This window comes from Maniola jurtina, chromosome 15 (assembly GCF_905333055.1).
Source record: "Maniola jurtina chromosome 15, ilManJurt1.1, whole genome shotgun sequence".
In the NCBI taxonomy this organism is placed as follows: domain Eukaryota; kingdom Metazoa; phylum Arthropoda; class Insecta; order Lepidoptera; family Nymphalidae; genus Maniola; species Maniola jurtina.
The window spans coordinates 1,660,941-1,674,836 of NC_060043.1; the positions used below are offsets into that span (position 1 = coordinate 1,660,941).

Below are 13,896 nucleotides of genomic sequence, written 5' to 3' on the forward strand. Positions count from 1 at the left end.
TGGATTGAAATTTAGAATGGAGATAGATTATACCCTGGATTAGCGCATAGGCTACTTTTTATCCCGGAAAATCAAAGAGTTCCCACGGGAATTCTAAAAAACCTACATCCACGCGAACGAAGTCGCGGGTATCAGCTAGTGTTATAATAAAATAGAAAATACTAAAATGCCAATTCAAAAAATTTAATGAATGATGTCATCAACGAAGTATTTCGTATGAAAAGACATTGTAAGCGATATCTAATCAAAAATTCCCACTAATTTTAAATATCTATTGCTACTTAATTGATAAGTATACAAAAATAGAAATATGTATAACAAAGGGAACGGAAATAGATCGATTATTATCGGTTTTATGTATAATAGCTTATAATTTAGGTATCTTAACCTTCGGTAATGTTAGATCTGTCGGAGTAACCGTAATTGATAACACTGATAACAGTGATAACAGATTGATATAGGTAATAGTTCCAATATTTTCACGAGGAATGTGTCAACGTTTCTGATACGAACCGCTAAGGTGTGGAAAGCCTTTCCACTTAGGTATAACCTAAATACCTACAAGACAAGATATAGTACCTACTTAGGTAGGCATCTTCTAGGCAAGCACACTCCAATTTAGGCCTCATTGCTTTTTAGGGTTCCGTAGCCAAATGGCAAAAAACGGAACCCTTATAGATTCGTCATGTCTGTCTGTCCGTCCGTATGTCACAGCCACTTTTTTCCGAAACTATAAGACCTATACTGTTGAAACTTAGTAAGTAGATGTATTCTGTGAACCGCATTAAGATTTTCACACAAAAATAGAAAAAAAACAATAAATTTTGGGGGTCCCCATACTCAGAACTGAAACTCAAAATATTTTTTTTCATCAAACCCATACGTGTGGGGTATCTATGGATAGGTCTTCAAAAATGATATTGAGATTTCTAATATCATTATTTTCTAAACTGAATAGTTTGCGCGAGAGACACTTCCAAATTGGTAAAATGTGTCCCCCCCCCCCCCCCTGTAATTTCTAAAATAAGAGAATGATAAAACTAAAAAAATATATGATGTACATAACCATGCAAACTTCCAACGAAAATTGCGAGAACGAGAGATCCAACGACAAGTGTAAATTAAAAATTTATAACACCCCCGACGATCCAAAGTATCTGAGTTTTCCAAAACATCATTTTCAAATAAATAATTTATGTATTTAGGCAACGTCCATCTTGACAGCTTGACATTTGTCTATTGACATAATATTATGAACCTAACGGTTATCTAACCTTCTTTTCTACAAGAAAACTAGAAAAGAGCTGATAACTCTTAAACGGCTGAACCAATTTTTTTAGATTATAGCTAAGAACACTCTCGATCAAGCCACCTTTCAAACAAAAAAAACTAAATTAAAATCGGTTCATTCGTTTAGGCGCTACGATGCCACAGACAGATACACAGATACACAGATACACAGATACACAGACACACAGATACACAGATACACAGATACACACGTCAAACTTATAACACCCCTCTTTTTTGCTCGGGGGTTAAAAATGAACGAGATCTAATAAGTAGTTTTTTTTAATACGTCATAAGAAATTAAAACGTGTTTAAATTTTCAAAGTAAGATAACTATACCAAGTGGGGTATCATATGAAAGGGCTTTACCTGTATATTCTAAAACAGATTTTTATAATTTGTCGTCAAGCCCAAGACTAGGTATCTTACAAAAAACCATACTAAAATACTTAGTAAAGAATCTATAATAATATTATTTTAATTAATTTGTGCTATAGATAGATAAGATAGGGAATTTATTTGAATACAATTTCTAACAAAAAGTCGACTCTACAGTTTACACCCACGTTCCTATTAATTAATCGCAAATAAAGTTCTTAAGTGATATGCGAACATTCAGATTCAATTTCTACCCGCATATTTTTATAATTTGTTGCAAAACTATACTATACGGGCGAATTCCGTACCAGTGATAGGAATTGTATGGCGAACGTAAAATAGGCTTTATCTACGAGTGTTGAGCACTTTGCGATATTTCTAAGCGAAAGCTTTTATATTGTAATGTATAGGATTTAGTATAAGTGCATGTACATTGTACATACTTAATATAAATCACACTATCACACTTAATATAATAAAGGCGAAAGTTTGTGTGTATGTGTGTGTGTGTATGTTTGTTACTCCTTCACGCCAAAACTACTAGACGGATTTGACTTAAATTTGGAATGGATATAGATAATATCCTGGATTAGCACACAGGCTACTTTTTATCCCGAAAAATCAGAAGAGTTCCCATGGGATTTTAAAAATTCTAAATTCACGCGGGTGAAGTCGCGGGCATCGGCTAGTAGGTAATATGAACAGTTCTGTACGGTATAAAATAGAATAACAATTTTATTAGATTTTTATTTAGATTTAGATATACTTAGGTACCATAATTATTATACTTGCTCTACCTAGAAATATATCTTAACAAAAACTAATAGGAAGATAAATATAGCATAAAATATCCGTAAAATAAATTTAGTACAAAATTTAAAAGTACTTAAGATAAACTACAATAATCAATTGTTTTCTTAATAATATTATCTTAATAAGTAATATCCTTTAATTAAATACCTAGCTATATCATGTATAAACAAATAGGATTACATTAATCTACATTATATTAGGTAAAGCGGGCGTATGGTGATTAAGATTATTCTATTAAAATAATACGTGATAAGAAAAAATTATACATTAAGAAAAATCCGATTACCTACTAGTAGCAAGTAGTAACGCTTTAAAATGTCGCCATGGACCAACAGTCTCAAAATCAAATTTCATATATAGGACGTGTCCCTTATTCTATCTACGTATGTGATTCTACCAACGGTTAGAATGCAGATTCTACTGAGAGGAGCCGACTAAAAAAACCGGAATTATTATCTATCACTACCCATATTATACCTAAATGCGAAAGTGTTCGAAAATATGGTTGGTTAATGGATTATTGGGTTTTTGTTTTGTCCTTCAATCACGTTGTAACGGAGCAACGGATCGATGTGATTTTTTTGTATGGTTAAAGTTGAAGACCTGGAGAGTGAAATACGCTACTTTTTATCCTGGCAAATCAGAGATTTCCCACGATATTTTAAAAACTAAATCCGCGCAGACAAAGCCACGGGCATCAGCTATTAAAATAAATCATAGTAGACTACAACAAAGACTTCCATGGATTCTAATAGAAGTCATTTGGACTATAATAATAAACAAAGTACAGTCTATTAGGTACTTTTAGGTACTTATAAGTTTTTTAAATTGTTTTATTCCAGTTGATTTGCATTTATAACATTGTTTTGTAAGAAAACAGTTCGTTACCAATAGCTGATAGCGATCGAGCATTCCGTGCAGGCGTGATATCGCCGATTTGTGGCCCATTATCTATTCACTAGATTAGGTACAATGAAAGACGACGGCCACTTGAACGGACACTCTAGATGTGTTCCACATTGATTATATCAAGCACTACATAGATGAATACACGCGACTTCGTCCGCGTAGATTTAGCTGCAAAAAGGTCGCAATACAGTAGTGATTAGTGAATAGTGATGCGTCGCCCGTATACCTTCGCCCACGATTTAGGTTGCTACTGGAACTGATTCTAAACATAACTATTCGCATCCTTTTCTTACTAATGTAATAGTAAAAAACAGACACAGTTTGGCAGTTGTAATTTTTTTTTTTTAAAGAATATTAGCCATGTTAAATAACTAATATTCCCCTTTCCTCTCCAACTAAGCGTCAAGCTTGTACTAGGAGTAGGTACGACAATAGTGCAACGGGCGGGGTTTGAACCGTCGACCTTTCGGTTTTCAGTCCACTCCTTTACCGGTTGAGCTATTGAGGCTCTTATTATTGAGGCTCTTTTATTTGATTTAGAGCTGTCAAACGTAGTGCCTTTAGCTGTCAGTCGTGAGGCCTATTGTATAAATTTGTAGCGTGCACTAAAAAGAGTCTTTTTAACTATGTGAAATTCATGTTCCGTCTTTTTTAACCCCCGACCCAAAAAGAGGGGTGTTATAAGTTTGACGTGTGTATCTGTGTATCTGTGTGTCTGTGTATTTGTGTATCTGTGTATCTGTCTGTGGCACCGTAGCGCCTAAACTAATGAACCGATTTTGATTTAGTTTTTTTTGTTTGAAAGGTGGCTTGATCGAGAATGTTCTTAGCTATAATCCAAGAAAATCGGTTCAGCCGTTTGAAAGTTATCAGCTCTTTTCTAGTTACTGTAACCTTCACTTGTCGGGGGTGTTATAAATTTTTAATTTACACTTGTTTAGCAATATTAAAAAGAAAGAAAAGATGCAGGTACTCTACATTTTGTTTTGAGAAAGACACTAGAATCGGCGGCACTGTCGCGATTCAGAATCGCGTTCAAGATACGCGCGCTGTACCGCAAAAATGGCCCCGTGGTGGGTGATGCCATTTTAGGTTTTTTAAAACATCCCGAGGCACTTTTTGGTTTCTCAGGTTAGAAAGTAAAGCCTTATGTACAACTAGCCCTGTAAAAAGCTATATCTCTGTACAAAACTCCGTCAAAATCGGCCAAATGGCCGTGAAAAGCTTACAGACAGACGGACACATTTTCGCATTTATAATATCTAGTGTGGATTGAATTATTATGTACTAAAGTGTCTATACCTACCTACAATATAACTCATTGTTATCAAGTTGTTTGTTACAAACAACTCAATGACTTTAACAATGCATTATCGGAATTTTCGGAAGCCATTGTGCATGGCAATAAGCGGTGTTTACCTAGTGGTTAAGACGTCGGTCTCCTATTTGGGGGGTCTTAGGTTCGATCCGGCACATACTTCTAAGTTTTCGGATATATTACTTGTTTCAACGGTGAAGGCTAGCGTGGTGGCGTGGTAAACTCTTCCCTCGAGTCGGCAATACGTTGAGAATTGAGATATGATAAACCCCCTATTTTGACCTTTAATGTAGGAGGAATCTATAGACCATTTCACACGAAAGGTTTAAATACTTAAAATATTTCGAATCTTTAGTCTTGCCTCCAGCTCTAGTATTTTTAATAGACTTCCAAAAAGCAGAAGGTTCCCAAATCCTGCGTTTTTAGGGTTCCGTATCCGAAAAGTGCTAACGGGTACCTATTACTAAGCCTCCGCTGTTCGTCCGTCCGTCTGTCAGTCAGCGAACGGTATCTTGTTAACCGTTATAGGTAGAGAGTTGAAATTTTCACACAATGCGTGTTTCTATTGCAACAACAAATAATGGAAATTTAAAAATGACCGCCATGAAAATTATAAATAACTAGAGGATGCCCGCGAATTCGTCCGCGTCGATTTAAGTTTTTAAAGATCCCGTAGGAACTGTTTGATTTTCCAGGATAAAAAGTTGCCTATGTCAATTACAGGGACGCAAGCTACCTCGGTACCTTTCATACAAATCAGTTAAGCGGATGGGTTTTTGGGAATCGCGCGGGAACTCTTTGATTTTCCGGGATAAAAAGTAGCCTGTGTCCGCCCCCGGGATACAAGCTAACCCTGTACTAAATTTCGTCAGAATCCGTTACACTGTTGGGCCGTGAAAAGGTAGCAGACAGACAGAGAGACACACAGAGAGACAGACACACTTTCGCATTTATAATATTAGTATGGGAGTATGGATTAAAAATTGTTATTTCTTGTACTATGGTACGGAGTCCTTCGTGTGCGAGTTCGACTTGAACTTGAGCGATTTTGTATTTTAGTTCCCACTTGATAAGATAACCAATTTGTAAAGTATGGTAATGCGCCATCAGGGCCGTATAAATAAATCCATCACTACTCAGAAATTTTGATCTAAAATTATACTTTAACACGCCACCATACGACTCAAGTGTGGAATGATTCATACACACGTTAGACATATTTTTTATAAAGAGCTGGGTAGATGATGCTCGCGATTTCGTCCGCGTGGATTTTGATTTTGAAAATCCCGTGGGGATTTTGATTTTCAGGGATAAGAAGTATCAAGTCTATGCCCGTCTCCAGAATGCAAGCTATCCCTGTACCTTTCGTCAAAATCGGTTATGAGGGTAGACCTCATAAAGGTAACAGACGAATAGACAGACATTCAGGTTTATAATATTCGTATTCGGCATATTTCCCCTCTCACGTGAACCTTTTGTTATATTTAGAGAACAGATTCAAAAAAAATATTATGATAGGTACGCCATCATCATCAATCGATAAATGTCCACTGCTGGACATAGGTCTCCTCATGGCCGCCATTCCAGCACCTTGAGACCCCAACGTCTATCGGTTTTTCGTATTACGTGCCCTCCCCATAGCCACTTCGCCACCGGCTGAGCTACTCTGGTTCTCCTACAGATCTCATGTTTGATTTGGTAACGTAGAGTAATTCCAAGTATAATTCTCTCCATCGCTCGCTGAGTGACTTTGAGCTTTATTAAATGGAGCCCATAGTGAATTAGTTCTGGAGTGGAGACCGCATATCAGCAAGCGCAGTGTGGGACGACCTCCAACCCGCTGGATTGAAAAGATAGCGGGAAGTGGGTGGATGAGGAAGGCGGAGGATCGATTAATTGATTGATAGCTAGTTAGTTTAAATGATACTGATAAAGATCTACTTTTTTCACAGGAATTACCTGGAAGATATCGCTGTACCTAAGGACTATACTGAATCTCTTGACTTTCATTCTACTATGCAGCTACTTGAAATGGCATCGAACATTATATCATTTAGTACAATGATATTCATGTTGTTTCAAATATTTGAGTTTTACGCAATTATTTATTAACTTGCTATTTCTACAAGATATTACATGTACTTATCTATCTAAGGGTACTGACTACAGACTATGGCGTGTACGGCGTACGGTGTGGCTTAGCCGATAGGGTGGTAACTAGCCACGGCCGAAGCCTCAACCGGATACCTACAATTTAGAAAGTAGAAACTATAAATTACCAAACTGCCCCTGCCTGGATTCGAAATCGAATCTTGGAACTTCCACTTAGTATAAGATCCATGACAGAGCTCATCACTGCGCCATAGAGTTTAACAAATCTACTGCTCGTTCCTTAACACTTGACCGCCAAGTAAATATTATACCTATTCAGATCATCATTTGCCAACAGCTAAGCTAACAGTTCGTAAATCTAAACTGGTCCCCATAAAACATTCTTAATAAGGCATGCGGCTAAATAGACATTTTACGAGTCTTTAATGTAATTAAATTTTTTATGGTCTTCGTGTACCGCAAAGAAATAAGATTGACTGTGTAATTAACAATGTTTGATTATGATTATTGTCTATAGATTGTTCAGTTTTAATTATTGATTTTATGAATTTTAGTAGTGCTCTCGAATGCTATTTATGCACTGTATCTGAAGCGAATCCGAGAATTCTCGGATTTGGATCGCAAGTAGTGCGTAAAGAGCCTAAAGCAACAGTTAGAATCTTGTTCTACTGCGACCGAACTTCTAAAGCTGTAAAAAATAAGTATCTAAGTAACTTTATTCGGTTATCAATAAATAATTTCTATTCTATTCTTCTTCGATGTCCCAAGATGCTAGATCCCAAAGTACTAGAATGGTGACCTATCACTGGAATAAGCAGCGTTGAAAGAGTGACCTAGCGCTAGGTGGACGGACGACATCAAACGAGTCTGCGGGAGCCGCTGGCTGATGGCGGCGTAAGACCGTGGCGCGTGGAAGTCCCTACAAGAAACCTATATGCCCAGCAGTGGACGTTTATCGGTGGATACCTCATTATCAACCGATTAACGTCGTCGTGGTGATGATGCTGATCCTGGGTGTATGAATTTTTAACTCATTGTAACGGGTCAGTATGTACAGGAGCGGTGATTGTGTGCTCGACCGTGTCAATAGGGAAATTCCCCATCGAGCGGTGTTGTGCTCGGTAGCGCCAGCTGGGCCGACGGTCAGACGTTGAAACTTCTATGTATAGTGCAGATTGATAAACGCTCTGTCAATGCGATCGAAAGTTGCGTGTTTCAACAAGAGCTTCTAATTAAGCTACCCGTGCTGCCATCTAGTGCGTACGTCGTGAGTAACCAGGCTTGGGTTCGTGCATCGAGCGTGTTTGTTAACAGATTCAAGAAGCGACATCTGCTTGTAAATGTGGCAAGTAACTACATGGTCAGTAATTATTTTCACATCAATTTTGGAACCAGCTAACTTTCCATTAGCGGCATTTCCATTAACAAACTTTGATAATATTGGCGTTTGTGTCAAAGTTTGTTTGTGTGCCGACGCTGACGGAAAATGCGCGGAAAATATTATTTCAACCGTTTGCCAAAGTATTTACCTACCTAAATTACTTTGGCAAAGGGTATAAAAACAAAATACAGAACAAGAAAGGAAGCGCATTGCTCCAGCGCGCTTGGGCGCAAAGTAATAAAGATGATTGATTGATTGATTGATTTTAAAAAGACTGGACTACACTACGTATAGTACAGCTATCTGTATTATATTCTGTGACTACACTCAATTTTAGGTCCACCATAGAGTAGGATGTATATAGGTCCACGTGGATACAGCTAGCGCATGGATGATAAAATACAACAAAGTGGTAAGTGGTAACTGGTAGGTATATTTTTTGTAGTAAAAGACATAATATCTTTTACGACAGTCTAAGTGTCGGTTTACAACAATTTATAACCACAACAATGTCTGATGCAGCATTATTTTTAAAAATCTAAGATTTGACCTGTAATTTTTTGGACACATTGAATATCGAAATTTTAAATTTACAGATCGATAGAGCTCGCAAAATTGAGTAAAATAGCTTCAAAAACTCAATTTTAACCCCCGATCCAATAATAGGGGTGATCTAAGTTTGACGTGTGTATCTGTGTATCTGTCTGTGGCATCGTAGCTCCTAAACTAATGAACCGATTTTAATTTAGTTTTTTTTGTTTGAAAGGTGGCTTGATCGAGAGTGTTCTTAGCTATAATCCAAGAAAATCAGTTCAGCCGTTTAAAAGTTATCAATCAGCTCTTTTCTAGTTACTGTAACCTTCACTTGTCGGGGGTAAATAAACTTTTAATTTACACTTGTCTGAAAATTACTTAATAGTTAGTACTTAAGTACCTACCTAATAGCTATGTAGTGTTTCATCTTACAAGGGATGACTTATAAGTGATTCCATTTCAATTAATTATACTCGTAGCTATCTACTCTACGAAGAAAACCTCTGTAATTTAGTGATGATCGCAATAATACATAGGTAAGAGGAAAAATTAGTTAAATATTATCAAGTTAGATTGGTCTTACTTAATATTCAAATGAGAACCAAACTACATTTGTATGGAGCGAGTGACGGAGAGACGACCGTTAAGTACCTGCCATCAGTAAATATTTTCCTGGCGTTTTGTTTATTTTAGCAATAAACTGTCGCCGCATCGTGGTTGACGAATTACCATCTTTATAATTCAACGATAACGCGCAAATGTGCCCACAACGATTATGGTTACTAGGCATTACGAACTTTTGATCTACCTATTGGAAAATCACTACTCATAAGCAGGGATTGTGTGATCTAAATACCAACATGATTGCAAACCGACGTAGTAGCTACAACATCGCATATCACACAATCCCTAGAAATTGATTAAAACAGCATCAGATCGAGCATTTAAGTCGGATGTAGCATAGCATGAGATACATCCAGGTCTATTGTACAGCATCAGACACAGTAGCCGGGTCAAAGGTGATGTCGCTTCTCTGGATACTCAGACGCTGCTACTCTGGACGCTCCAGATGCCGCTACACTTGGATGCTCTTCTCTTAGATGCTCTACTCAGTCTCGAACCGGTGGGGGGTGGGGAAAGAAGAACACGCAGCCGGAATTATGCTAGCGAAGTTTTCTTCCTTCAAAGCAAATACCTTATTGGTACGGTCAAGCCTATTGCACATTGCTCTCGTACGGTTGTATAGATGAGTTTCTTTATTCCGCCATATCTTTTCAAATCAAAGGTTGCCTGGTAGAGATTGCTCCAAGCAATAAGGCCGCCTTTGCACACAATTGTTTTTTCTGTTTTCTTCTTTCTGTGTTGTGATCCTTTTCGTGTGTTTTTGTGTGCAATAAAGTGTTCTATCTATCTATCTTTACAAATGTCTGAAAAGATGTCTGGGGTATATATATCGTTATATCCTAACACCATCCCAGGTGACACTGATAGCTATAAATTCTTTGAAAAAAATTCAATATAACAGGGAAGTCGTGTTTTTAATTTTTTTGTAGAGGTACACTTTGTTACACGGAAGTAAAATTTTAGATGTGTATGTAGCAGGTAGGTATAATACCACTAAATGGCCATGCAAATTTACCTTGCATAGTTGCTTGCCAAAGTTGGTAACTAAATGGCAACTAATATTTACGATATTCGTTACTAAATAAGGGTGCTTTTATGTCTTAACTCTACGTCTAGACTGTCCTTGAGAACACGTACTTTGTTAGTTTCTAAGTAGTTAAATATTAAAGGTAATCGTTTTAAAGATCGAACTCTTATCGAGAGTTATTATAGGTACATTTTTGTTCCGTTTGCCGGGTAGACCCTGAGGCGATGGACTAGACATTTCACCGCGATTAATAATCGCATCGGGTGACAGAAGGGCTAGCAGTCCACCTCTTTTTTTGCGCAACGGGTCAGCCTGGCTTGCCAGCGCGAAAATGCAGCCAGTATTCTTGGCATCATTCCAAGCGGGCATGATTTGTACAGCTATTAGATAAAGCTAATATAACTTTAAGTTTTATTGCAATATTTTCAATTAAAAAAAAATTACATTAAAACTTTTAGATTAAGTTTGTTCGTATGTTTATCACACAACAACCACTGATGTAGCGTTCTGTTTTCCCAACCAGTAGTTGAGTCTTGACATTTTTATCAAATAATAACTATAACTTCGCACGTCCATGCATTTAATAAGTAAGTTATATTCTGACCTTTTTAATTAATCACTTTTAATACTTAAGAAAAAGAATCTTCAAATTCGATCAAAGTATGAAAATGTATCCGAATTTCATGCGAGTAACACCACCGGCCAAAACGTACATTAATTCTGTATTTACTATACCTACGTATAGTTATTTTTAATTTAAATATAAATAAATAGTTATAATTATATCAATCTAAATAAGCATATATATAATTCTGTAATACAAATTACATATTTTTATTTTGTAAAAAGGTATAGGTATAGATTAAAATACCTCAAGCAATTATTACAATTAATTACTTAGGAATTTATTCATTAGATTACCTACGTACCTTGCCAAGCGTAACTAAGTACGTTATTCGTATTGTTTTGAATACTAAGTATTATATAATAAAATTTATGTCTTTGGATTCGTTATTTTTTTTTATAAACGAGTACCTGAGTATCTGATAAACATTTTGATCGGATTTGATAACTTTTCAGACTAATGTAAGCTTAAATCAATTAAATGTCACTTGTTTTAACGGTGAAGGAAAACATCGTGACGAAACCTTGCCTGAGAGTTTTCCATAATGTCAAAGGTATGTTATCTGCCGAGGGGTGGCAGACTAATGCCAACTCCTTACCATTCTGAGAGGAGACCCGAGCTCAGTAGTCATGCCAGCGGCGGGTTAGTCATTTTTTTTAAATCTTTTTAACTTTTATTCATAAAATCTATTGCCATAAACATTATGCTAAGTCACTATGGAAGCCACCACAGATTGCTATGCCATCCCTTCCAGCGGCGATGTTAGCAAATCTTCGTACAGCAAGTATCTATGGTGAGGATGGTGATGTTGGGGCCCGCAGCTCGGTCCGCAGCAGCCACCACAGGGTCCACATGGTCCACACATATTGGACTGTGAGTATAATTATGTAGTATCAAAGATTGATAATCACACTAATATTATAAAGGATAAAGTTTGTATGTGAGGGTAAAGTGTGTGTGTGTGTGTGTGTGTATGTTTGTTACTCCTTCACGCAAAAACTACTGGACGGATTGGGCTGAAATTTAGAATGGAGATAGATTATACCCTGGATTAGCACTAGGCTACTTTTTATCCCGGAAAATCAAAGAGTTCCCGCGGGAATTTTAAAAAACCTACATCCACGCGAACGAAGTCGCGGGTATCAGCTAGTGACGATTATATTCAACGGTAATCTTACGGTCTTTTGCAAAATTAGCCTGCTAGATTTTTTTGAGTTCTGTACATAATATGTGAATCACTTGGAGGATTTGATTGTACTGTAATGATGATGATGATGATAAGTAACAAATGTCATTGCACCACAATAAAGGCGTGTGGTGCCCCGCGTCGATTTAATCTAACCGCGAGTGTTTACTTGCCCCACTTTCCCATCGCGTTCAATGTTTTTTTTACTACAGGAACTATCAATAAAAATACCAATGAATGTTTTATCGATGTCAATTACTTTCTGTTTTTCTATCTTCTTATTCTTCTCGTCCCAATCCCATTGATACAATATGTCTTCCTCTTCCATTTACTTCTGTTATACTATGTCAACGCATTCTTCACCTCTTTTATCACATACAGCTACTTATGCATTTTTAACCCCCGACCCAAAAAGAGGGGTGTTATAAGTTTGACGTGTGTGCATCTGTGTATCTATCTGTCTGTGACATCGTAGCTCCTAAACGAATGAAACGATTTTAATTTAATTTTTTTTGTTTGAAAGGTGGCTTGATTGAGATTGTTCTTAGCTATAATTTGAAAGTTATCAGTTTTTTTCTAGTTTTTTTTATAGAAGTTTTTGGGTCGGGGGTTTTTTAAATTTTGAGTGATCACGCATGAATCTATCCACCTTTTCTTTGGTCTTCCTTTCCTCTTTTTTCCTTCCTCATCTTGAACATTCTTCTAGTGACATGATAGTCGGTTTTTAGCGTTCCGTACCTCAAAATTAAAAACGGGACCCTTATAGAATCAATAATAATAATATACTTACTAATAATAAACGTTGTTAATATACTTACTAGCCATTCTTCCAAACTAATATCAGTACTTAAGTACAAATGCGAAAGTGTGTCTGTCTTTCTTTATATTTGTCTGTTACGTTTGGCACCTACTGGAGAGTGGAGACGCACATAGTATACGTATTTTATTCCGGAAAATCAACGATGGGAATCAAAAAACGGAATCTGTACGGACAAAGACAGACATCCCCTAGTATAACATCTTTACCAAATAAAAATCTACTTACCCAATAAGAGCAGCAGAGCAGCCAGGAAAATTTTAAATTTTCTCGAGGAAAACATTTTCAAAATAGCACTTTACACTTTCGCTAAAGTTTATTTGTTCATTCTCAAACTACACTTTTTCCGCGTTACATAGTTTTTCACAGATTTCATTATTATGTACGAAATCGTCCTTAAAAGCAGTCTAAATTTTTGTTTTATTTATTTTACTTTTAAACATGAATTTCATGTTAGAAACTTTCAGCCTGCCTAGTTAACTTTCATTTATTTTAGCCGCGATTATTTCACACTATAACTAATAAATTTTAATAAAAATAAAAAGTTTTCTATTACCTTTAAATCACTTGTTACTTCACTTAATTAAACATACCGTTTTATTTTACGTAATTTAAAAACTTTTCAATCGGAAAAAGCATTTATATGTATTTGTTATATTGTTTTTTACTTGAATAATTAAATTTATATGGCATAAAATTTACTGCACTAATAATTTAATAAATATATTCTTTAGATATAAAATATATTTATATCCGATGTATCGTTAGTTAAATATTACGAACTTTAAAATGTTATAAAGTGCAACATTCGGGCGCCCGCGTTGAATTTTCGCGCCCAACTGAAGTCTGAACTTGAGTTCATTGTTTACGGCCACGATCACG

At 36.3% G+C, this 13,896-nt stretch overlaps 1 protein-coding gene across 1 annotated transcript in view; it reads right to left on the minus strand.

Annotated features, from left to right (window-relative positions):
• LOC123872407 (lutropin-choriogonadotropic hormone receptor) overlaps positions 1 to 13,680 on the minus strand; it is a 34,215-nt gene extending 20,535 nt beyond the window's left edge. The window contains exon 1 of the mRNA XM_045916667.1: positions 13,243 to 13,680. Within this exon, the coding sequence (XP_045772623.1) occupies positions 13,243 to 13,297 (55 nt within the window). The 5' untranslated portion in view covers positions 13,298 to 13,680. The remainder of the gene's footprint in view (positions 1 to 13,242) is intronic.
• Positions 13,681 to 13,896: the final 216 nt, after the last annotated feature.